The sequence below is a fragment of the Vulpes vulpes genome, chromosome 12 (genome assembly GCF_048418805.1).
Source record: "Vulpes vulpes isolate BD-2025 chromosome 12, VulVul3, whole genome shotgun sequence".
Lineage (NCBI taxonomy): Eukaryota > Metazoa > Chordata > Mammalia > Carnivora > Canidae > Vulpes > Vulpes vulpes.
The window spans coordinates 90,320,869-90,347,685 of record NC_132791.1 but is presented as its reverse complement, the minus strand read 5'-3'; the positions used below and the strand labels follow the sequence as shown (position 1 = coordinate 90,347,685).

The following is a 26,817-nucleotide window of genomic DNA, read 5'->3' as shown; positions in this document are numbered from 1 at the left end:
TGTGTTAAGACTTCGCTTTGTCAAGTTATATCTAAAAAAAAAAAAAAAAAAAAAAAAAAAAAAAGGCATCTATTCTGCAGGAATACTGGAGATGAAATGAAATAGTTTTAAACTCCCTGGAGGACAAAACCACCAGTCACACAGGGCATTTTAGGGAGGTCACAGATGATTCTTTCTATTATAGTGGTTTAAAGTCACAAGTTCTGGAAGCCAGATCGCTTTGGTTCAGTTAACAGCTCCACCACTTGTCTGCTGTGTGGCTCTGGATAAATCACTGAGCCTCTCTGTGCCACAATTTCCACATTTAAAAATGAGTGAATAATAACACCCACCTCACAGAGATTCTGGAAGTGTTAAACAAGACCATGCTGTGTTATCACGGTAAATCTTAATAGCATTTATCATCCCTCTACCTCCGCATCATCTCTTCTACTTAAAATGACAAAATCATCTCCTGCAATAGAGTTGTCCATTATTCACTGGAGAGAAAACAGGCTTTATAAAACAAGGACAGTAGGTTGCTTCAGCTACTAGTTTATTTTATAGCCACCATAAGGTGTAAATCTGGCATTTGGTCAGTCAGAAATCAGTTTTTTTTTTCCCCCCTGGTGAAGGTGCCCATGAGCTAATAACAACCATATATGTACACCACCTGGCAGGGTGTTTGACATTGGTAAGACCCAGCAAAGAGGAGGGTTTTTTCCGTGCACACCAATTGCAATTTATTTTGTCAGTTGCCATGACGTTTTCTCTCCATAAGAGTAAAACAAAACACGATGAGGTCACTGAATAAAAGTGACTTTAGACTTTGTGACTCCTGTCGCTTTCTAGATCGTGGTACTCAGCATTGATTTCAGGCACTTAAACTTTCCAATCATAAACATATGAATGTATCCGCCCCCCCGGCCCCGCAAGCTGGTTATTATAAGACTACAGGCATTCAGCAGTAGGAATTGGAGGGGCAAAGAATCACTGCAGGCTCAGGAATCTCTGGACCAACCACTGTTCTAAACAAGGGACTGTGGAAATACCGAGTGAGCCCCTTCAGGAATGGGAACTTTCCTGCCAGGTAGAAGGATCTGTTGCTGGTTGTATCCTAAAATCAAAAGTATTAAGAATCTTCAGGATTATCCATTCCTCTGCTCTTTCCTCTGGAGAAATCGTGGAATACTACTACTACTAATAATGGAAAGTACAGGGATAACTGATGTGTGTATCTTCAGACGGTTGTAACCTTTCCAAGGAGAACCATAACTCACGCATTATAATAAAGACTTTCGGCATTTTGCTTTAGAGCTTTTGAACAAGATTTATAGCTTTTGAATAAAAGATTTATCACTGAGGTTAGCCAGTGACTATTAGCCAGAACCGAGTATTTACAACCACACATTAAAAAAGGATGGGCCAGAAACTACATAATTCGGAAAGGAAGCAACGTAGCCCCCAGCTAGCACAATCCTGATGGTCAGACAGGTAATACAAATTGTCAATCCAAGGGCACAGACACCTTGCCAACCGTCATTTTAATAATAGCATGTTTGTTTAAAAGCATTTTGTCTCATGTCTATTCTAGAAGTCACACCCAATTGCCTGCAATGTGCTTCCAAGTACAATGTCTCTGGAAGCTGCTTGCCTGGTTAGATGGGGGTGCCTTAAACAGAACAGGGATACTGCGAGCAAGTTATCATCCTTTTGCCAAGAACACCCCAAGGCAATGGAGCAAAATGCGTGGGAAGCTAAGGTATCACGACACTCCGCAAACTGCAGGGACAGTAAGCTGGCCGGACACTTGAGACCCTCAGCCCATTCAAACGCCAGTTAAAAGTGCTTTCGAGAAGTGGCACACACTCATTTGTTCTCACATCCAGTATCCTTTCAGGATGTCAGAATCCCCCATCATCAGCTGTGTCACAACAGTACCTGGGGCTTTTCATGCCTCCCACCCAAACTACCTAAGGCAAACTGCCTCTCCTACCATAATGCTTACAGCAAAGGCTAAAACTGCTTTAAGAGCCAGTCTGAAAGACTCAGCAGTTCTCATTCCTCTCTCATTACAGCTCGGGGGGCCAGCGGAGGCCGGGCCTGGGGGAGCCGCGGAGAGGGCTGCGGAATCCAGACCTGTGTGCGCCCCAAGCTAGTCACCCTGTGAATCCCACTGGCTCCAGGGGCAGCTCTAAATTCCCAAGCCTTTCAGGGGAGATGGCCCACGGCTGTGCTATGAACTCCCGGAGCGGGTCTGAGACACTGGGTGTCCTGCCTCCTTGTATGCCGACCTCGGGATGCACGAAAAGGGTCCTGGAGAGCAGTTGCCGCAGTGGGCAACACACACGCGCGTACGCCACACACACGCGCGCGCGCGCGCTGGAAGAGGTCTCCCCCCGCTTACCTTATACTTCATCTCGGCGGCGGTAGGCTGAGCCGGGCTCCTGCACTAGCGAGACTGCAGCAAGCACGGGCGTGCCCGCCCCTCCATGGACCGCAGCCCTAAATGAAAGCGGGGACGGCCGGGCCGGGGCGGGCTCGCCGGGGGCTGCGCGCCGAGCTCCCGCACAGCCTCCGCTCGCCGCCCCGACCGGCCGGCCCCGCCCCCGCCTCATTTGCATACCGCCCGCCATTGGCTGCCGGGCCAAGGTAGTGCGAGGCCCCGCCCACCCCTCAACTTCGGAAAACTGACAAAAGAACTTGGGATGCGGTCATTTCTCTCCACGTCTCGCAGAGAGGGTGGAAAATGAAACAAAGTCGGGAACCGTCTGGAACTCTACTCCCCATTTCGTCCTCCCCCTCCTGATTAAAAAAAAAAAAGAAAGAAAAAGGAAATTTCTTTTTAAGATGAACCTAAGTTTTAAGGAAATTGAATATACAAAGCAGCCTGACAGTCCTGCTTCCTGTGACCTAGCAACCCCTTCATAAACCCATTTCATTTCAAAGCCATTCACCTCCCAATCTCTACATGAAACGAATTCTGGGAACAAAAGGTTTTCTGTCTCCCGGGCCTCTTTTTACTAACTACCCCTGCTGATATCTCTCTGTCTCTCTCTTTTTCTCTCCTCTCCCCCCCTTCCCTCCTCCCCCTTTCTGTGGCTGTTTGCTTTTTTTGTTCTTTTCAATGTTCAAAGTACTTGCAACGTCAGTCTGCGAGGAGCCTGAATACAATTCTCCCTCAGTGACAAGGAATTCCCCCAGGACGGGGCACCAGGGCTTCCCTGGCCTGCCTCTCACCAGGGCCTCCTAGAGTTGAGTGTCAGCCACACATTCAGGGATCTTCCCTGGCTTTGCTGAGGATAAAGGTTGGATGTGACCTCTCAGACGAGGCCGGCCAGTGCATGTCCTATACATCATCGCTGTCCACTGAGTACTGTGGTTCTTTGATGGCTGCAGTTTCTAGTTCCAGCTTTGAACACTGCAGTGTTTTCTTCCTGACCTCTCTCCTGAGGATGACCCATGAACCCACCGACACTTATTATCGGGGGAACAAAAAATGCCCACTGTTTGATGAGCCTGGTTAAAAAAAAAAAAAAAAAAAAGACCAGTCTCTGCAGCGAAGCACAGAACATTTGGTTCAGCCTCGTGACTTCTATAGAGAAAGAGATCACCCAGGAGAAGACAGAAACAGTCACCTTTAGCGACTCCTCTCAAGGATAGAGCTCATGGAGGGGGAAATTCCTTTGCACTGGGTCTCAGGATCAAGGCTCTGTGATTGCAGACAATAGCTGTCCCTGAGTGGGGTGGACTCCAACCAGCCTACACGGCTGGGATGGAAAAAACAGTACTTATTTTTTTTCCTGACCTAGTTGGATCAGAATCCGTTTGATTCCCCCCCCCCCCGCCCCACAAACTCCTAGTGGCTTAAAATTTTACTTTTATGATCCAAACAAAAAGAATAGGAGGGCAGCTGTCCTGCAAAAGGGGTTTCCAGATACAGGGCTCATAGTTTAGAACACAGTTTACTATGGCACTGATTCCCTGGACGTGACCACCCCCACCTCCCACCCCCACCAGCCGTCATAATGAGGTTGACACACCCCTTTGGGCCTCCGTTTGGACTTTGCTTCTGCTCGTTTAGCCTTGCAGTGAAAATGAGCCTGGGTGATTTTGCAAGGTCTTTCTGAACACAAATTAAGCATGCAGCGTATTGCTCTGCAAAGGATCTTCCTGACAGTCCCACAGTCTTATGGGCTAGTCATTAGTTTGCAGGAAATTGTTTTTGCTGGATCAGTCAAAGGCCTTCTCATCTGTAAGATGAGTCTTGTGGCCTCCAGAAGATCTAGATAACATTCCTCTGGCTTCCTAAGCAGTAAAGCTGAATCCGCCTTCTGTTTTGTTTGATGAGTACCATTGAGTAGGTGAACACTATCTCATCCCATTTTAATGCTTTCAGACAGTTTCCCAAAGCATTTGCTAGGGCTTTTTGTCATTTCATTCTCTAGCTAGAAAGTTTGATTCATACTAAGTGGCCCTCTTGCTTTCCTGTTTCTCTCCTATTTGGTAAGACACCTCAAATCTGCCTGAAGTTCATTTCAGGGCAGTTTGGGTTGGCATTAGTTACCTTGGAGTCAGGTCAACTGTGTTAGAATCTCGACAAATTTCTTAACTTCTTGACTTTGGTGCTCTGAAATATAAATTAGAGAAGATAACACTACCTACTTGCTGGAGTTAGAGTAAGTATTAAGTGAGATCATATGCATAGAAGTTAATAGTACCCAGTACATAGTAAGATCTTAATAAATATTTGCTTATTAATATTTCCATTATTAATTATTATTTCATCATAAATTCATTATATATTGGGGCACCTGGGTGACTCATCAGTGGTTGAGCGTCTGCCTTTGCCTCAGGGTATGATCCCGGGTCCTGGGATTGAGTCCCACACTGGTTCCCCGCATGGAGCCTGCTTCTCCCTCTGCCTGTGTCTCTGCCTCTCTCTCTGTGTGTGTCTCTCACAGATAAGTAAATAAAATCTTTAAAAATTTCATTATATATTATTTTATTACTATGCCATATAACATTATGACATAAATATTTAATTCTATTAATTATAACTATTATGACTATTAGACTACTGTCAATATTTTAAGTGTGATAAGCTTAATTCAGAAAAAGGTGGAGGACAGCTTTCTAATTTAACAAATATTGATTGAGCACCTCCCACGTGCCAGGTACTGTTCCAGGTGGGGAAAGTACAGCAGCAGCCCACACAAAACTCCTACCCTCACAGAGCTTAGTCTCCTGGGAGCAGGCAACAATAATTCAATGAATAGGTAATACAGTTCTGGAGTGGTAAATGCCATAAAGAAAAATCAAGCAGGGAAAATTGCTAGAGGAAAATAGGTGGAAGGTTGTGTACGTGTGTTGGTGGGGGGTGTCTGATTTCAGAGAGTGGTCAGGTGAGCCCCTTTCAGGCGGTAGGTAACATTGAAGCAGAGATCTGAAGGACATGAGGGATCCACTCAAAGATCTGAAGAAAAAAACATTCCAGACAGAGGAAAGGGCCTAATGTAGAAATCAGCTTGGTGTGTTTACGAACTGCACACAAGCCAGGGTTCCTGGAGTCGGGCATCTGGGGTTCGGGTGAAGGAGACGCAGATGGGTGGGTGCCAGGAGCTGGATTTTCTCCTGAATGCCAGAGGAAGTCAGCGGAGTGACCTGAGCACAGAATGATGTGATCTGCTTCTCTGTGTTTTTACTTTTTGTTTAAACACCCAAGGACGGCAGGCCATTGGTTCAAACATTGAGCTCTGGTCTTACTGCAGCTTACGTGATACTTTATTCATATTTAGTATTAAGTATATTAGTATTTAGGCATTTAGTATGCTTCCTTCAAAACCCTTTGGGGGAACACAAATTCTCCCACCGAATAGAAAAAACAGTTCCATCCCCATCTATTACCTGAAATTTTTGGATGCAAAAAATACTGTGCAAATGATGCTATGTAAACACTGTCAGTTGGTGAATGGGGGTGCCGTCATCCTCCCGTGGGTAGCCTCCTAAAATGGACCAGGACGTTGGGGGTGAGGCCCTACCCTGTGCTCACCAACATCCTGTCAGCCCCTCAGCTTTGCCACCTGCCTGCTTGTCTGCCAAGGGCTCTATCTCCCCAGACTCTGATGCAGGCAGGAGCAAGGGACACGGCACCAGATGCCCAAAGAATTTTCCAGCTGCCACTGGACACGGGCACGTATACAACAAGAAATCAGGAGGACGTCAGAGGGAAGAGGTTCTTCTATGCACAACTTTGGAGGAACCCATGTGGCTGCTCTCTAAGGGTGAAGGGCAAGGTCAGAACACACGAGGGTAGGAAGTGAGCTGGGGAACCTAGTGCAGCCCCTCTAAGGAGGACAAAGCTGCTCCGAGGGCTGGGTGCCTTGCACCGGCTGCTGCCAGGTTGGCTCAAGACAGCAATCGCGGCTTCAGGTTCATTCTCCGTCTCCCTTGTCTGATCTATTCCAGTCATTCCTTTGTAGTTTCCCTGCCTGCAGTCTCTCCCTGCTGGAATCTGTATTCCACATCATCCCGTTTAATTTCTAGAGTTCAGAGTGCATCACATTGCTCCTATGATTTAAAACCTCGAAGGACACATCGATGCCTTTAAAAACAAAATCTGCGGTTTCGGGCATGGACTACAATTTGAGCCCACCCTTCGTCTCTGGCCTCATCTCCCCCCATTCCCCCACCTCACATCCCACACTCTGGCCGCACTGGGGGTACTCACCAAATCCGAGACACACTTGTACTGTCCTGACTTTGCACAGATGGGGCCCTCTGCCTAGCACGTCCTCCCTTCACGCTTCTGCTATCTAACCGAGCCCCAACACTAACCCTTTTGTGCTTCCTTGTCTACAACCCCTACTCTGGCCACCTCCTCCTTTCGGCATGAATTCCTCCTCCCTTCACTATGCCCCTATTGTACTTAGAGCACGGCCCTATTATAAGGCTTTTCCACATTGTACCATAATATTGGTGGATCGCTATTGCCCCATCTTCAAAGTGAGCTCCAGAGGGACAGGGTGGTGTCTTGTCCATCTCTGTGTCCCCTGCAGCCTTATACCACCTCATGGATATTTCAACGCTGGCTGAACAAATGGATGAAGGAGAGGACAGAAGTAACGTCAAGGAATGTACATTATCTTGAGGTTCGGTGTGATGCCCAGGAAGGGAATGTAGAAAACTTGAGTTTGAAGGCTGTGGTGTGGTTTACACACATAAGGACCCGAACTAAGATGCAACTTTTCAGGGGCGCCTGGGTGGCTCAGTAGTTGAGCATCTGCCTTTGGCTCAGGGCATGATCCTGGGGTCCTGGGATCGAGTCCCGAATTGGGCTCCTTGCATGGAGCCTGCTTCTCCCTCTGCCTGTGTCTCTGCCTCTGTGTGTGTGTGTCTCTCATGAATAAATAAAATCTTAAAAAAAAAAAAAAAAAGATGCAACTTTTCAGAACCTACTCAAGGCCCGTAGCCAGTTCTGCCTCTTGGACATGGTTTGTCCGCAAACTACAGCTTTGTAGGCCCCCTGCTTTTGTCCAACCAATGAGCTAAGGATAGCTTTTACATTTTGATATGGTTGGAAAAAAGTAAAAAGAAAACTATTTTGTGAGATGTGAAAATTATGTGAAATTCGAATTTCAGTGTCTATAAAGTTTTATTGAAAACACAGGCACCCCTTCCTTTACGCGGTGTCTTTTGGGCTGTAATGGCAGGCTTGAGTAGTTGTGACTTGAAGTGGTAAAGGCTGTACAACAACAACAACAAAAACAAAAACAAAAAAAACAAAAAAACAAAACAAAACAAAAAAAAACAACCAAACAAGTAAGTATTATTTGGCCCTCCACAGGAAATGTCTGCTCACTCCCTGCTCTACAATAGCGTAAGATACATCTATCCCTGAGTTCAGACTAACGCATTGATCATTCCACATCTGTAGAGAAACACTCTAGAAATACCCATCCTAGAGCCACGTTTTACCATTTCTAGTCTGATATCTTAAAAAAAAAATTAATAAAAACCGAAGTTATTTCAAAAACAGGCAGCAACTTTTCAAGTCTGTAAATCTCCAGAAATGTCTCCAAACAGAGACGAGCCACTGAGAGTTTTCCAACTGACTCCTGATGTACCCCACCTTGATTGAACCCCACCCCCTACCCCCCACCAGATGCTGGGCCCTGTGCTACATGTCACAAGTGTGATTTCATTTAATATGCATCTGAGGGGATCCCTGGGTGGCGCAGCGGTTTGGCGCCTGCCTTTGGCCCAGGGCGCGATCCTGGAGACCCGGGATCGAATCCCACATTGGGCTTCCGGTGCATGGAGCCTGCTTCTCCCTCTGCCTCTCTTTCTCTCTCTCTCTCTCTGTGACTATCATAAAATAAATAAATAAATAAATAAAAGGTACAAACTTCTAGTTAAAAAAAAAAAAATGCATCTGATATGACAGGCTCGTGAGTAGGTTGGAATGTTCTAATTATACACGTACCCAAACTGGAGACCCAGAGAGGTCCTACAACGTGCTCCAAGTTACAGGCAGACAAGAGCAGGTCTGGTATGTGAAGGTGGGCTCTCTGGCTCCTGAGGCTGTGGGTCCTAACCACTGTGCGCTCTGTCCCCCGAGCATCCCCTGGTGAGCCTCTGTCATCTGAGTCCCCAGTTGTCAGTCAGTTCAATAAGGTAGCTTCTCCATCCGGGTGGGACTAAACCCAACTGAAGAGCAAGTTCTCAAGTTGTGACACACCTTATTCGTGCTGTCAAGCCCCGCTCATCTAGACTGCCCCCCCCACCCCGAATCATCGTGCTTCTCTGTATCCCATCTCCACCCCGTCCCCTTCATGAGACCTTCCCTTTCCAGTGTTGCTCTCTTCCCCAACCCCCCGTGTCTCTCCTTACCTCTGCCCTGGGTCAGTGCTTCCCAAAGCTAACCTCCCTTGTTTTTGGAAAAAAAAATTTTTTATTTATTTATGATAGTCACAGAGAGAGAGAGAGAGGCAGAGACACAGGCAGAGGGAGAAGCAGGCTCCATGCACTGGGAGCCCGATGTGGGACTCGATCCCGGGTCTCCAGGATCGCGCCCTGGGCCAAAGGCAGGCGCCAAACCGCTGCACCACCCAGGGATCCCTAACCTCCCTTAAAAGCACTTATGAACAATCAGTGGGCCTGGGGTGGGGACTTGGGGACTTGGAATCTAATACACTTGTAAAAATCCCCCAGATGATTATGTATGAAGTGTTATGTGTATAGCTCAGCATTTAGTGCTTAGGGTATTGCCTTTATCGTTTTCTCCTATGGGGAAGCACTGCCTCTCCCCAGTGAGATTTCAAGCAACCCGCAGAAGGGGATCCTATCTTTTCTTTGCTCTATACACCCTTCTGCATTTATGCAGTCAACTGAGTCTCCGGGTAGGTCTTCCCAGAGCCCCGTGTCTTGTCCACGCTCCCAGCCTTCACTGACGTCAACATGGAAAAAAAATAAGTCGCTTTTCAGCCGGTAGAACAAAGAACACCTCTCACTCTAGGAAATAGCTGTTAAAAAAAAAAAAAAAATCTGTTGAGCTGGTCAAGCTCTTGGAATGACTGAAAGTCTATTACTAGAGAGAAGCTCCAGATACCGTCTCTAACACTTGTTTCTTCATGTGCTAGGGAATGCGGCATTCATTCATTTCTTGCTGCTCATATTTTGGTCAAAGAGACTCATGAGACCAGCCCCATCCTCACCCTTCCCACCCACCCCTCTCTCAACAATGATTTTCTTTTCTTTTCTTTTCTTTTTTTTAAGTTTTTCTTCCTACCTTCCCTTTTAACAATAGCATCTGAGGGATCAACTGTTTTCTGAAAGGTTGTTAAGAACACTGTCTTATGATATTTGTTTCTGCAGATGGAGGGTGTTGTTTATTAAAAAGGCCTGTTGACTCATGATCCCAAAATTGCATCTGACTTGGTGCCCTCTGACTTACTTCTTATTCTCACGAAGTGACGAGCCACCCGGGGAGGGGTGGGGCTCTAAACAGAGAATAGGGATGATTCCTCTAGAGTTCTCTTTACAGCATGACATGGTGGATTCCCACATTGTGACGACTTTACAAGGTCTCACTGCCCCATTTTACTGAGCCAAGTCTGTAAGTGTGTCTTTGTGACCTTCCTTTTAAAAAATCTACCCTCCTCTTTCCCACTTCCTCTTGCCATCCGTCACAGATTCTTTGAGGTGGCTTTTAATTTTCCCAAGGGTGAAGTGCTAAACTGGCGTGTCTTAGACCCCCCATCAATCCTTGATAAACCATGAAGGAACACATAGCATACCGTGTCACTTAACACGCTACTAAAAACCTACACGTACCCCTGTAAATTGCCCCTGGCGATTATGGCCAATACCTTGGCCTGATTTTTGTAAAAACAGTGTCATTGTGAAGTTTTTGATGTTTTATATCTACATTCATCATAGTGTTATTATAACTTTGGAATCCTTAATTACTACCTTTCCCCCATCCCCAAAGAACTAAAAAACAAAACAGATTAAATTATATGTCAAGTAAGCTTGCTCAACTTTTTTTTTTTTTAAGAATTTATTCAGTTATTCGTAAGAGGCGCAGAGAGAGAGAGAGAGAGAGAGTCCGAGACACGGACAGAGGGAGAAGCAGGGACCCCAATGCGGGACTTGATCCCAGGACCCCAGGATCACGCCTTGGGCCAAAGGCAGACGCTCAACCACTGAGCCACCCGGGTGCCCCAAACTTGCTCAACTTCAGTCAAATATGACAAGCAATTATGAAGCTCCATTTAGGCATTGGGTGTTCTCTTCTTATGAAGGTTCTGGGGAGTCAACTTAGGGGTGCAACTATGAGAAAGATGAACGTGCAAAGGTTCAAACTGCTGCTGTTTATATATATCCAGCTGGACACAGGAATGATGCTCAGTGGAACAAGAGGATGTTACTGGTAAAATCGTGCAGGCTGCCTGGCAAGGCTCTCTCCTGTTCTCTCCAGCCGCGAGGTATTGTGTTATCACATGCTTCACGTTGTCCAAATAATTTGTGAGGTTGGAGTGTTCTAATTTTACACCTACCCAAACTGGAGACCCAGAGAGGTCCTACAACGTGCTCAAAGTTACAGCCCACGAGAGCGGGTCTGGTGTGTGAAGGTGGGTTCTCTGGCTCCTGAGGCTGTGGGTCCTAACCACTGTGCACTCTGTCCCCCGAGCATCCCCTGCTTGGTCACGGAAGCTGCTTCTGCTGGTAGAGACTGCAGGTTGTGGGTCTTCACAAAAGTTGAGGTGACCTGCCACGACCACGTGCCCAGAACTCCCATGCCTGGGCGGAGGGTGGCCTGTGCTTCCTGAAGGCGCCGCCCGACGGCACTGCCTGTCCTAGGTGTTCTCTGGGAGGCCACAAGCGCACTGGGCTTCCTCCTTGCTCACTTTCTTCCCATCCTCCCCTTGCACCTGCATCTATGATGTGACGCAGTCACGCAGGGCACCCTGCCGTCCCCTCCCGCAGGTGCGCTGCTGTCCAGGTGCAGGGAACAGCCAGGCTTGGGGACTGCAGGCCTGACGTGTCCGGAGGGGGCCGGGTGCTCTGTTTCCAGGCTACTCCTCCAGGCACCTTGGCCACTAAAATGCACCTTCTGCATCTGGCATCCTGCGTGGCTCCCGGTGGAGGTGGGGAGGGGGCCGGAGATGGAAGTAGAGGGGGGACAGGGGCGCATCGGGGAGCAAGGCGGGGTGGCTGTTCTAAACACCAGCTACCCGCTTTCCTGGAGGCATGGGGTGAGGCAGTTCCAGAGGGTTTGGAGATGCCTCCCTCCCAGCCCCCGCCGCCCCGAGAGGGCCCAACTGCCCTGGTCCCTTGCTGTCCTGAGCTGGGGCCAGAGAGTGTCCAGCAGGCTCTGGCCCGGGGCATCAGGCCTGTCCGGCCAGCCCAGGCAGCCGCCAGCTGGCGCTGATGAGCGGGAAGGGGGGAAGGAATCCGAGCAATGCAGGGCCTTGGGGGGTGGGGGGAGGACAGGATAGGAGGAATGTGGTGTGGGGACACAGCTCACCCAGCCCTGTTCAAGCCGAGCTTTTGAAGAGTTTGATTCATTTTCAAAAGCAAACACACCGCTCTGGCTCTCAGCGATCTTTTATTTTGTCTGCAAGAGGAATGCCTCTCCTGCGAGGGCTGGGCACTGGGCACCCGGGGAGACCCCTGTGTGCCCCCCCCCCCCGCCGTCACTTGCCCTTGGAGCGTGGATGGTGTGTCCCTTGCTGCCCCCACTGAGGCCAAGCCATGCACAGCAGCTCTTTTCCTCATAAGGAAAGCCAAGGGGGAGCCCTGCAAATTCATGAGTGTGCCCCGGACCCGGAGCCTCAGTCACTCACACCACTGAGGTTTATAGATGTTGGGTTGAAGCTCCTTTGCTCATGTCCTGGCACCTGTGACTTCAAACTTGGGGGGTGGGGGACGTAGCAGAGGGGCTTGGCAAAGCTTTTCCTGGACTCCAGTGCTGCGGTTCTCATGATCCCTGCTCTAACCGCCTTGGGAGCTTCTGGTCTTCGAAGGGTGGAGAGCTGGGGGCAGAAGCAAGGCTCTCTCTGCCCCTCGAAGATGGGGTCCACGTGTTCCCAGCTTCAGATTTTGCATCTCGAAATCACTCTACATCTACATCTTCAAAAGCCATCTCCTGTGCCATTCTGGTCACCAGGAGAGCAGGTCTCTTTCCTCCTTACCCAACCAGTGCTGTGTTTTTCCTCCTCTTCTAACCCACTCTGAGACTCCGCTTCCCCCTCTCCCTATTCTCATTTTTTCCCCTAATCTCTCATATCCTGCTCTGTACGTGTCCGTTCAGGTCTTCCTTATCTTGGATATAGATCCGCGGTTCCTTGTTCAAAAATCCGGAGGCCAGACGAGTGGTGGAGTTCCGAATCTTTCGATTTTAGGAACCTGTTCACCTGTCCCCCAGACTACACGGATCCCAGCGGGACCCAGACCAGCATGCAGTATGCAAACTCATTCACAGTTCAGCAGTAAGATGTACGAGTATTCATGCCACGTCGGGTAAATGAAGAGGGTGCATTACCTTGGTTGGGCCAACCCAGGTCAGGTTTTGCTGCCAAATGAGTTGTGAAAGAACTCTACACTTTTCTCCTTCATGATTGTGGATGAGCGAGCATGGACCACTAGTACACTTGAGTCTCTTCGGACCCTTCCGTTGGCACGTCCCCTTCCCCCAACATCAGGCCGAGTTGCTCTCTCCCTTCTGCTTGCCACAACCAGAGGGTCAGAGTGACCAGTCCGAAGCCCGGCCTCCCATCTGGGCCTCCTCTTCTCTGCCTCTGCTGCCCACTCTGTGGACCACTGTTTGGGGCCAGCGCCTCTCGGGCTCTCCAAGGGGATGGGAGAGCTTCCCATTCCCAGTCCATCACCAGGCAGTTGGGGTCATAAAATACTTAACAATAAGTTAAGTAAAAATGGAGTAAAAAAAAAAAATACAACCCTTGTGTGTTGTCTTTATTATGGAATCCAGCGACATAAAACGGCCCCTGTCTCATACTGTCAGGGCTGTGAGGTGCTGGCTCTCTACCTCACTCTTGCTGTGGACGTGGGGGTGATGTGGCCTGGCGGGCGGGCTCTGCAGGTCATATTTGGAGGGGCCCTCCATTGCCCGTGCGGGGGGCTCCCCTGGGCCTGTCCCCTTCCCTGGCTTCTGACATTCTCCACCACCACCTCTCTTGAAATGGCCTCCTCCTCTGGCCTCCACGGCAGCACGCTCTCCTTGCTCTTCTGTGTCAGTTTCCTTTCCAGGCAGGATTTCCGGCAGGTTCCACCCTCCGCCTGTTTTCTTCAGTACTTTTCCCGTTATGTACATAATTCTCTCTAGTGACTTCTCTCGTTCCTATGTTGATGACAATCACATCTCCTGATCTGTTTTCTGAGTCCCAAACTCTCACTTGCTACCGCACCCAAAGAGTCTCTGAACTATTCACATATTGTGATGGTTTATTTTATATGTCAGCTTGGGTAGGCCACAGTGCCTAGATAGTAGGTCATGTAGGATTTAGACATTGCTGTGAAGCTATATTGTAGATGAGAATAACAGGTGAATCAGTAGACTTTGAGTAAAGCAGATTATCCTCCATCATGTGGGTGGGCCTCATCCAATCAGCTGAAGGTCCTAAGAGACAAAAGGTCCCCCTGGGAGGAGGGAATTCTGCTCTAGGCTGCCTTTGAACCTGAGCTGCAGCATCAACTCTTCAACTCTTCACTGGGTCCATAGGCTGCTAGCCTGCCCTACAGATTTTGGATTTGTCAGCCTCCACAATCACGTGCCAATTCCATAAAATCTCTCTCTGTCTTTCCATACACACATATGCACACACACACACACACACACACATCCTCTTAGCTCTCCCTCATGGATCAGCCATGTCAGTTCTACATCCTCAATATTTATGGCATAAAAAGCCTCCTTTCCACTCATTTGCTAATGAAGATCTCGAACCACTGCTTAGGCCTGGTCTATCCTAGAAGGTTATCCGCCCCCTGTCCACAGAGACAGGCCTAAGACATTGGCATGTGATTCACAGAGTCAGTCTGAGATCTTCTTTGAGATTTTGTAAGTGAGGCTTGGGAGACAGAGGATCTCTCTTTCTTTGGATCATAATCTATAAATGTATATTTGGTAGCGAACCTCTTTTCCTCATTGTACAGAGTATCTATATAGCAGGAGAGAATGAGTCCAGATGCCAAGAGAAGCAAAGATATTTGGAGTGGAGGAATGGAGAGGACATGGATGCTATTGTCTATGGCTCTGGATCAAGCCATACCTGGTGCCCATTCTTAGATAACTCAATTCATAAGGCAATGAACACATTTTTCTGCCTAACCTAGTTGGAATTGAGCTTCTTTCATTTGCAACTACAGTGTCCTGACTAACCCTCCACCAGGAAGTAATCTCCTAAAGGGCAAAAACTACTTTATTCATGTGTGTCTCCTAAATATGCCACCACATTAAGAATCTTCTTGGTCTGTGTGTTGCACTGGATTCCTAGATTGTCATCAGCCACATTGTGAAATTGGGTGTGGGGGGAGAGGCAGAAATGACAGAAGGAACATTTTCTGCTGCTCCTATGATGGCAGGAACAGAATAGAGATTTATGAAAGAGGAATGTCCCAGGGTGATGGTAGTTGGGGTCATGGGGGCCCAAACAAAAAACAGATCCACCCTTTGATTTCAAATTCATTGAGAGAGGCACAGATTTCACAACGAAAGGAACAGCAAGACATAGTTTTATTGTGAAGCGTGGGGTAGCAGTGTTTTGTCTACCTATAGATCCGCATAAATATTTATATTATATTGTCTTTCCAATTAGCTTGTACTTGTTAATCACCGCTGAGCTTTTACTCATCCATCCACCAATACTAACTCATTGCTCAACAGAATGCTAGGCACCATGGGGATTACAAAGCTGAATAATACCCAGATGCTGCCCTTCTTTCTTAAATACCTATTACGGTAGCAGCCAAGGGAACTTCATGAAGATAAACTTGTGTAGAAAAAAAAAAAATCACACCGTAAAGTTATGTAAGTTTCTATTTTAAAATCATCTGGTTCTAATTTACTAAATTTAATGCTTTAGAGTCAATGCCAAAGTGCTACATTTGATTTATGGAAATACTTTAGCACATTTTTCCATCGCACTCTTGTACAATATATTTACCGCCCTTTTGTTATGGTTAGAAAGATTATGGATCTTAAAAAAAAAAGCCCTCTTTATGAGCTTGGTGATATTTTATTATAAAATGCCATAAGATGGAATAAGAAGTCTAGTAAACAATAATACTTGCGTAGGAGCGTTCCACATGGTGTAGCTTTTTTTATTGTGTGTGTGTGTGTGTGTGTGTGTGTGTGTATTTCACAGAGAGTTCTGGAAAATGGATGTTTAAAAACTTCCACTGTATGCCAAACCACTCCTTCTCAGGACAAACAAGTACTTTGGGGTGGGGGGGCGGAGATGGGGGAGTACTTAAATGGCAGTCACACTCTACTACACTGCTAACAAAATAATGTGAATACCAAAGGGCACAGAATGTCATAGACTCCTGGGAGGAGCTTACCGAATAGTCCAGCAAAATGGAATCTAAGAGTATGGACGTAAATACCATCGGTGTCTGTGCCTCAGGGCCCTGCACCTGCCTCAGGGCCCTGCACCCACCTCAGGGCAAGGGCATGAGGCTTCAGGAGATGCCAGGCTTGCTCTCATTTCATACACCCTCCCTCACATGCTCCCCCACTGAAGAGGCAAAGGTAGATCTGCTACGAGGCCTGGGAAGAACCACCTCCATGTGAGCCCCTTCTGGGCTCCGGGCTTGACCAGCTCACCTGGCAGGTCAGTTTGGCAGCTACCCTGCGACATTTCACACTTGGCCACTACTTTGATTCACAAAATCAAGACTTTGTGTCAACCTTTGCACTGAAGCTTCCCAGGCATGCCTACAAAGGCCGCCCTGAATCTTCAAAGTGCTATTTAAAGCCTGTGTATATTCATCTTGTGCCCTGCTTTACCCCAGCTTCACTCAGCTTACCAAAAAAATTAGGTTTTGCTACCTCACGCCCACATAAAATAAGATGGCTGCCTAGGAATTCCCCATCTGCCCTGCAACTTTGTATTTCTTTAAAACCAAGAAACCTCATTTCTCTGGAGCAGAGTTTAGTCAACTCTCCTAAATGCAAAATTGCAAAGGCCAGGCCGTCAGAATGTGGCCTTTCCAACAGGCGATCCTTACACTGTTGTATGATGAAGGCTACAGGTGTCCAGGGGCACTGGGATGAATGACAGGTGAACGTCCAGGGTGGCTCACGGGCCTCGAACTCTGTCCTGGATCCTCCCACGTGCAGACAAAGCTTGCTTGGCAAGAAACTCTCATGTGTGGCTCTTCTGAGTCTGGTCAAGACTTGTGCTCCACACTCCTCTGCCCTGGAGCCAGTCTTCCTGAAGTAAAGGGCACACCATGATTTCTCACTCCTTCTGGAGTCTTCTCTGGAGTGTGTCTCCCTTCACCTCTTCAAATGCATTTCGTTCTCCCTGACACTCAGCTCAAGCCTCACCTTCTTCTTGAAATGTACTCCAGGCTCCACTGGTGAGTCCTCTTGCATCTGTGCTGCACTCCCAGCCTGGCGTGAGGCTGGCATCGTGGTGCTGCCGTGAATCACTTGTGGATCCCTAGTGTGCCTTGCTCGGTGGCAGGTGCCTCATGTCTGCATGACAGGTGACCCTGGCAATCCCCTCTTTGACCTAGGCAATAGGCATTTGCACTGATCGACACACGATTCGCATACATATAATTCACCATTTTAAAGTGTACAACTATTCCGTGCTTTTTGGTGTATTTACAGACTTGTACCAGCATCATCACTAACTCCAGCACGTTTTTATCACCTCAAAGAGAAACCCACTCCCCATCGGCAGTCTCGCCATCCCCCTTCCCTCCGAATCCTGGCAACCACGAGCAGCAATCTAATTTCTGTCTGGCAATAGCAAATTATAACTGACTTCATGCATTTTTTTTTCCCCAGCACAATTCCAAAAGCTGGCACAAGCGTGAGGTGGCTCATTAAAATTTCTGTGTGCATTTAAAAGGATCGCCTCGGTTGTGTGAACACACATCCATATTTAATACTTGTGAGGGAATGCGGGGTGATCACAACCAAAAAATGGTAATTAAATACAGAAAAGGAAAGCAAAAATTGTGTGTGGGGGGCGGCGGGGAGGGAGTGTTTGGTGAGTAGAAGACAGTTGGGGAGTAAAGGCTATAGAGAGAAAAGAGAAATACTGTCTTAAAGACACTGGGAGGTTATCCTGTTCGTATTTACATCGTGGGGTCTTAGCACATGCCCCACACAGCTTACGCAAGCACATCCTCTGATCCCTGTAGCAGTCGGGCAGGAGCAGAAATCCTACCCTGTAGTTGAGGAAGGAACCCCGTGTTCAGAGAGGTCAATGACCACACGGCAAGGCTGCTGGATCCCATGCTTTGTTAATACTTTGTTATTTCTTTTGAACACTGTGCACCTAGGATCCTCCAGCTGGTCCTGAGAAAGTACCCCGAGGAGGAAATTGCTGTTCTTTGGAAAACAGGGACAGGTATACAAACATTTTCCCAGCCTGCACCAGAAAGGGCGCCAGCTGTGCTGTGAGGCTGCTCAGGCTCCCAGTCTCGGTGGCCTCTATGGAAAAGCCACCTGAGGACTCGGTCAAGTGTCTTTGCAGTCTCTCTTGCCGGCTGCCTGCTGTCTCTTCCCACTGACCATTCAATAGGGACGCTCCCCAGCTCTCTCCGCCTGTCTCCCTTTGTTTTCTCCCCACCCTCCCGCCCCAAGCAGTGCCACCCACTCATGATGCTTCCGTAGCCCCCCAGCCACATGCCAATGACTTGCCAGTGTTCATCTGTCATGGGTGATTTTATATGTTCACCTGGCTGGGCCACCTTGTCCATGCTTGGTCAAACATCACTCTGGGTTTTTCTGTGAAGGTGTCTACTTTGTGGGTGGGGGCTCATCTAAGCCCTTGAAGGCCTGAACATGGCAGTTCTACCTCTCCTGAGCAACAGGGATGTTCTGAGGACTGCCTTTGGACTTTATCTGCAGCACTGGCTCTTCCTGGTTCTCAGCAGATTGTCTTTGAACTCCAACTCTTTCCTAAGGGTCTTCACATCAGCTTTTGGCCTAGCCACCCTCCACAAACACAGGAGCCAAGTGCTTCAAATACATCTCTTTCTTTATTTGCACATATCCTGTTGGTTCTGTGCCTCCGGTAGGGCCCTGATGAATACAGTCCCAGAGGTTTAAACCCCAGTGTACATCTGGTTACTGGACATCTTCTTGGTTACCTCAAGTCATGGGCTCTCGGCTCTCCTTCGTCCTCCAGACGAAGCTCTGCATCCAGCTATGGTAGCAAGCCAGAGAGCTGGCATCTCCCTGACCCAGCCGACAACCTACCACTGGTCCTCGTATTTATGCTTCGCATGCGTCTTTCAAACTATCCACATCCCTTTGTCCTATTTGTCCCCAGCCATACAGCTCGGGCCACTGTGGTCACTCCCTGACCTTTTCCCTGAGTTTCTATGCTTCCCCTTGGGCCTCCAATGTATTTCTTTACTATTTTATTTTATTTTATTTTATTTTATTTTATTATTTTTTATTTTATTTTTTTCGTATTTTTTTTTAAAAGCGGCCAACCTGATTATGCTCAAAAGGCCGCCTCCTAATTTTCTCAGGAAAAAGTAACGACACAAAATGAGACATAAATCCCCAGTGGGACCCGTATCGGTGCTTTTCAAACTTTCTCATGCGCACCCATCTCCTGAAGCTCTTGTTAAAATGCAGCTCTGGGGGCGCCTGGGTGGCTCAGTTGGCTAAGCGTCTGGCTCTTGACTTCAGCTCAGGTTATGATCTCAGGCTGTGAGATGGAGCCCCTGCAGGACTCTATGCTCAGCAGTAGTCTGCTTAGGATTCTCTCTCTCTTCCTCTGCCTCTCCCCCTCCTCTCTCTCTCTCTGTCTGTCTCTCTGTCTCTGTCTCTCTGTCTGTCTCTCTCTCTCTCAAATAAACAAATCTTTAAAAAAAAAATGCAGCTCTGGTCCCATAGCCTGGGTGGGGGCTGGGGATCTGTGTTCCCAGCAAGCTCCCAGGAACGATGGAGCTGCTGGTCCATAGAACGCTCTTGGCGTAGCAAGGGCACAGAGGACACAGCACGGCTGGGCCTTTGCCTGCCTCTTTGGCTCTCCCCCTTGTGAGTCCCCTGGAATGTAGGGCTGCAGACACTGGCCTTTTATAGCTCCTCTGTGCCACATGCTGCCCATCACCGCAAGGCGGGCACCACTCTCCCTCCTGACTCTTGTTCAGTGTTCAGGATTCATCTGGAATATCACTCTGCATATCGTGCTGGAGCTGCCCGGTTATATACCACCATTGCACACCACACTTCTCTTAACAGTTCAACATACTTGTTACAACTTGTTCAAAGTCAGGCTTTCTTAGGAGGTTGTAGACACATGGGAGCAGGGGCTATGTCTGTCTTGTTACTGCCTCGTTGTGGGGTAGGGCTTAGCACGAAGAGCTGGCCACCCAGGGCTGCTTCCATCCATCCATCCATCCATTCATTTTTTATTTTTCACTGAATCACCCAATAGGTCAGTTGGTCACTCAGGGAGTATTTTTTTTAAAGATTTTATGAATTTATTCATGAGAGACACACACAGAGAGAGGCAGAGACATAGGTGGAGGGAGAAGCAACCTCCTTGTGGGGACCCTGATGAGAGACTCGATCCCAGGACCCCAGGATCGTGACCTGAGCCAAAGGCAGACACTCAACCACTGAGCCACCCAGGTGTCCCCACTCAGGTATTTATTGAGTCCTGTGGCATTAGGTTTGACTGAGTGATGGACAGAAAAACCCTAAGATAGGTTTAAACAAAGCAGTTCATTTCCTTTCCATTTATTAAGAGTCTGGAGGAAAGCAGCCCAGGACTGGCTGAGGGCTGGGCGAGGTCTGCAGGGACTCAGGCTTTCTCCAACCCACCGCAGAGCCTACCGCCACCACCAGCCCCTGCTGGTCTTTCTCCCAAATGGCCACTGTCCTTGGAGGTGAAGGACGGTGTCCAGTTGTAAAATTTTGCAAAATATTGGCTCCAGATGAGAATTAGAGCCCCACGACAAGCACAGTAGCCAAATCCTAAATTCAATTTGACACACCACGGAAAGAAGACCATTGTACGTGAGCCTTGCTGGAACCTCCACCGGCCGCCCTCGGTGAGGGTCCTTCTCAAAGTGGCCTCCAGCATCTCCCGTCCTCCTCAGCATCATTATGTGCGTCCTTAACACACCAAGGGGGAGGGAGGCTGCTAGTGCCTAGAATCATTCTGAATCCACCAAAGAGCTTTCCACTGCCAGCCTTAGGCTCCTAAGTGCTCAGGTGTCTCCTCCCCAGGGTGCTAACGTTCCCCCAGTAGGGATCCCTCCTCCCCCTGGTCCCTGAAAGAGACCTGTTAGCCAAGTCCAGTGAGAGTCTTTAAGCTTGCCAGTCTTGGTCCCCTGAGGGTGTGTTGGGGAACGTACTGTGACTCTAGCTCTGAGATTCTGGAAGTGGGCACAGCCCACCATCCCCCCCCCCCCCACCTCCGCCCTCATTGCTCTGAGCAGGGAAGCATCTGCCTTTCAACTTTACCACCTTTCAGAGTTCTCATTTGCAAATCAATGTCATAAGGCCCCAGGCCCAGCCCCCTGGTTAACAACCTCACAGGGGGCGCTTCTCGCCAGATTAAGGAGTAAAACCACACACCTGCAAATTCCTTGCTAACTTTAACTCTGATCTTTAACTGTGGGTCCATGTGCCATATTCTCGTTTCTCCATCTACTGTGTCTGGGTCTCCCACCTGTGGAAATGTCTCCAGAAGTTTCCTGCTCTAAGGAGATCTAAGGAGATGATGGGTTATGTGAGAGATTGGCATCTTCTTAATTTGGATTTTAAAAGATTAAAGGGGTTTTGTTGTTAATGGTTGTTGTTTTGCAAAAAAATCACCTTTTTTGGGCTGCTGCCCTCTGTTAATGGGATAACTGCGATGGGGACATTTCAGGGAGATGAAACCGGACCTCAGAGTGCTGAGTAGTCAAGTGAGGAGCTCAACTCCAGGCTGGAGGAGAATAGATCCCCTCCTTGTGAAGAAGTTATGTTCAGAAGTACCTTCAGCTCTCCTGGTTCTCTCTCCCTTCCCAGGCAGGCAAGACCCAGATGAGGAGCCCGGTGGTGGAGGTGGAACAGGTGGAGGGCTGCTCCCATAGAAGTGATTTGTTACGGGAGCAGAGCCAGTTGGACCCTGACTCCAGGCTTCCAGATATGTGTTCGGCCCCCTCCCTCTCGGTAGGTTCCAGTGACCCGTGAAAGTCTCAAACCCCAGAGACAGGCGCTCACCCCTCCAGGGACTTAGGGGCAGGGCTACAAGGGGGAAACAAAGCAAAACTGGGAATAGGCATGGTCTCATAGAAGACTATGGTCCTTTTTTTCGGGTGTTTCTGCAAAGAAGTGACCCTTTGTATTCTGGTTGCCCAGATTCTTCCACTAATTTCTCTATGGCTCAATTCCAGGGGTATGTTTGCCGTGGGCTCTGTGCTGCTTCCTGCCACAACTTGAGCCTGTGTGTGTGTGTGTGTATGTGTGTGCATGTATGCGTGCACATGCGCATGTTCATGCATCTGTGCAAATATGCGTGTGTCTGGCGGGGGTAAAGGGCATGATTCTCGCCTTACTCCAGCTCTCATGTCACATAATGCCTCTCAAACCTGGAGCTGCTGCTCTGCCCCTTGGTTGGAGGCCCTGTTACTTGATTCCAGTCAACCACAGGTTGCATTTTGCTCCCAGGCCCTGATTGGGAGCCTCATCTGCTATTGCAGTGTCCCCACCGCACCCCCCATCACTCCCGCCCCCGCTAGATCTTCGGTTCAGGTCTGGCCTGCGAGCCTTGGCAGTGGCAGTCAAGGCCTCTCCAGAGACAACTGGTGTTCTCATTTCCTACCAGCCTGAACATGTCATGAACTTTCTGGCCCAGTGGCAGCTGAGAATACAGATGAACACAAAAATCCGAAAAGGCCCTTGGAGGCTCTAAGAGGGTGCCAATCAAGGGAAGGAGCGGGAGGTTCCTTTTGAAATATCTGAACCAGCTCTCACGTCTCCATCTCATGGTAACTCATTTATCTCCTCTTAATTGGAATGCCTCAGCAAACCTGTGCTAATATAATTCTCTGAGGGTCCTAGTGGGCCAGTCCTTGCCTTTAGACGGAGTGAGATGAATTAACACACACAGGCACTCCCTGCATCCCCTCCCCCTGCCCCAGCGCACACACAATCACAGACACACATTAAAACATGATTCACTGCAAATTGGCGTTAAAGACCCTGGAAGTTATGGTTGACCTTTTCCCAGGCCTCCTGGAAGCAACCCCTTCCATGGTCAAAGAAACGCTACAGAGAAATAGCTATCTTAGTTACACGTCACTTACACTGTTTAATTATGCAGAACCTTCTACACATGCAAGGCATTACTGTCTTAATATGCAAAGTTGGAAGTGGCAAATATTGAAGAGAAACTCATCTCTAGCCTGGCCAAGTTCTGTTTTCCAAGAAAAAGCTCTGTCTCTCAAATATCTGGTTTGTTTTTGTGTGTAGATTGGTTTTGTACTCTGGACCAACATATCCTTAAAAAAAAGAAAGAGAGAGAGGGAGGGAGGGAGGATGAGGTGGGGGGAGAAAGAAAGAGAGAAAGAAAGAAGGAAAGAAGGAAGGAAAGAAAGAAAGAAAGAAAGAAAGAAAGAAAGAAAGAAAGAAAGAAAGAAAGAGAAAGAAATAGAGAAAAAGAAGAAACAAACAAGAGATGATAGGAATACATTGAATTTCAACACAGAGATCATTCTTTTGGAAAACTAGGCTTTGAACTAATGTTTTTAATGCTTACCAACGGTCACCTAATTATCTTCTAGGGAAATAGTAAGAACACAGGAATGTTTAAGTTTGTCTTAATTATCTAAGAAGAATTCTTGCAAAACAGCTGAGTCCCGAGGAAGCCAGGACATGTTCTTTCAAGAACTTGTAGACAAGGATCAGGTTATGGTCAAGGGAAAGGCTCCAACTTTAGTCCTAATAAGTTCCCATTTCGTTTCTCTTCCAGCCAATGTCCTATTTTGGTTTTGTCACATTCGCACATGTGGGCAGTCACTCAACTCATAAAAACTTGTCACATCAAACTGAGTTTTATGTCTTGTTAATAATGATAAAAAGAAAAGTCTCACTTTGCAGGATTGTCAGGGAGGAAAAGATGTAATGAAATCAAACAAAACCTCCCCACTTACAAGAATCTGGCCTCCCCCACGGAGGCTGCGGGGAGTAAGTGCTCTGTAGCGGTTGTGATTTCTGAAGGACAAATTTGATCAGGGTGGATGGCTCATTTTTCACTTTTATGTCCTTTTCCCCGAATAGTCCTAGGTCTCCAGGAAAATTGCTGGAGAATATATGCTTTTTCCTTTCCCTGCACAACCCCGTGCTTTGGGACAAACACATGTGATGTGGGTTTACACCGTGAATATTCATGGCAACTTATCTAAAATCTTCAAAATTGGTTTCCACTTTTCCATTCTTCTAATGTAGAATTTTGTGCATAGGAAACTATGGTATTATTTTAGAATTTAACTCTAAATCTTCCGTGGGAGGGACGCCTGGGTGGCTCAGCAGTTGAGCATCTGCCTTCGGCCCAGGGCGTGATCCTGGAGACCCGGGATCGAGTCCGGCATTGGGCTCCCTGCATGGAGCCTGCTTCTCCCTCTGCCTGTGTCTCTGCCTCCCTCTTTCTGTGTCTCTAATGAATAAATAAGTAAAATATTTTTTAAAAAATAAATCTTATGTGGGAACATTATAAAAATGATAACCAAAGTCTATTCCTTCTTCTTTTTTTAAAATTTTTTTTATTTATTTATTTTATGATAGTTACAGAGAGAGAGAGAGAGAGAGGCAGAGACACAGGCAGAGGGAGAAGCAGGCTCCATGCACCGGGAGCCTGATGTGGGATTCGATCCAGGGTCTCCCGGATCACGCCCTGGGCCAAAGGCGGGCGCCAAACCGCTGCGCCACCCAGGGATCCCCCTATTCCTTCTTCTTGAATGTAATAGTGACACAAGTAGGCTTTGAGTACGTATGTCAATGCAATGGCATCCTAAGGATTGTATACAAAGAATAAAATAGATCCATCACTCTTCCTCTCAGACAATGATGACTCAGGCAGTGATAAGATGCCATAATGAATAAACATTGAGGCTGAATTAGATTCATCTGATTATTTTGTACCGGTATTCATTTTTTTCCTGGGTTGTCATTTGGAACCACCAGTTAATATCATGGCATCTTTAACCATATGTTAGAAGCATGTGGTTCAGGTTGTTAGATAAAATACAGGATGACCAGTTATGGTTGAATTTCCAATAAATTATGAGCAATTCTTTTTAGTGTAAGTACATCCCATTTAATTAGGGGGGCATGTTTACACAAGAAAATATTTGTTTACCTGAAATTCAAATGTAATTGGAAATCCTGTATTTTTATTTGCTAAATATGACAACCATATGTGCAGAGAACCAGTGCTACTGCCAGGACAGCCATCTGAAACAAGAGGAGAAAACTGGGCTTCAAAGATAATAGCAACTTCCTGATAAAAGATGCACACAACATACCTAATTTTTCTTCCCCCATCGAGACAGAACTCATCTCCGTTCCATAACCTCCCTGAGAAGCTGAGTGAGTGGAACACCATTGGCATTAGTGTTATCTTAGAGTTGCTACTTGAGATTATTCCTATCACCAGAGCTTTAACAAGCAGCATTCCGGCTTAATGAAGATTTATTGAGCACGTACAATTTTGCAGAACAGTGTGCTAGGCTGAGTCTCTTTTCTCGATGAGTTTAGAATCCAAAAATGAAGAGTAACATGTTGACAACTGATCCTGATTCAAAGCAAGGTGTGATCCAATAACATACTACAGGGATGAATAAATTCTGCGGGGAGTGGGAGATGGGAGAAGAGTTCACAGAGGAGAGTGGGTGAACAGGGCTGGCAGAGCAGGGGAATTCTTGATGGGCAGATATAAGCCAACAGCTTCCCATGCTGCAAAGATTGAACCATCAAAGAGACAGAAATAGGAATGGAGGGAATAAGTTATTCATTTGTTGAGTAGATCTTTATTAAACACCAATGCATACATTAATGTAAAATTGCAATTGTGTAAAGAGCAATGAAGAAGAGACACCTGGTCCCAGGAAGGGCAGTATATGAGGAATGACCTAGTAGGTGCGGTTGGACGTGGTGTTTGTGAGGGAAGCAGTGGTTGAATTGAGTTCTGCAAGGAAAATAGAATTAACCAGGTGACAAGGGGGTGGTGAAGGCCTGATAGGAAGAGGATAGAAGACAGATAGCATAATATGTGCAAAAGCCCAGTGGCAGAAGGAAGCAGGGGGCATTCAAAGAACTGAAAAAAAGCCTGTATGTCTGGAGCATAGACAGCATGGAGGGATATCATGCTTGAGAGATAGTAGGTAGCAGTTGGATCCATGCAAGGCATTTTGGAATCTTTTAGGGACTTCTATCCTAACACCTTGAGCCCTATGGAGCCATTCCATGCATTTAAGTAGGAATGCAACATACTTGATGTTGAGTGTGGAAGAATCACTGGCCATACAGGTCAGAAGAGAGCAGAGGGAAACCAGATAGCTGTGCGGAGACCAGTTAGGAGGCTATGTTAGTAACTGGGCAAGAGTTGAGGGAAATCCATATTCCCCATCCTTCCTGATGACTTTTTCTGCTGCCCTTTCAGAGAAATCCAAGAGGAGCAGCCTTAGCTTCCAATAAGCATGTGGGTCTTTTTTTTTTTTAAGTTTGTTTGTTTGTTTATTTATTTATTTATTATAAGAGAGAATGAGAGAGAGAGACACAGAGATGCAGGCAGAGGGAGAAACAGGCTCCATGCAGGGAGCCCAACGTGGAACTTGATCCTGAGACTTCAGGAACATACCCTGAGCCAAAGGTGATCGCTCAACCTCTGAGCCACCCTGGCATCCCGGAGCATGGGGGTCTTGATGGTGCAGCAAGGTGGGAAGAGTACCTGTCACCATGTACTGATACTGCTAGAGGGAGGACACAGGGTATCCTGACTGAACAGTGGCAGTTCCGCAGAGTCCCGAGTAGGTATTGCAGGCCTAAGAGGAGTAGGGAAATGCAGGCCAACTCAAAAGCCAACCGACCTTGGCCATTAGAACCACCTTTCCTGTGCCAAACAC

General features: G+C 47.5%; 1 protein-coding gene across 2 annotated transcripts in view; it reads right to left on the bottom strand.

Annotated features, from left to right (window-relative positions):
• Nucleotides 1-26,817, bottom strand: part of NEDD9 (neural precursor cell expressed, developmentally down-regulated 9) — a 185,094-nt gene that overhangs the window by 46,173 nt on the left and 112,104 nt on the right. The window contains exon 1 of one of the 2 annotated variants that reach the window (XM_025999363.2): nucleotides 2,387-2,578. The exons of the other annotated variant lie outside the window; for it this stretch is intronic. Coding sequence (XP_025855148.2) covers nucleotides 2,387-2,398 — 12 coding nt within the window. The 5' untranslated portion in view covers nucleotides 2,399-2,578. Of the gene's footprint in view, nucleotides 1-2,386; nucleotides 2,579-26,817 lie in introns of those variants that run through there. 2 annotated transcript variants of the gene reach the window in all.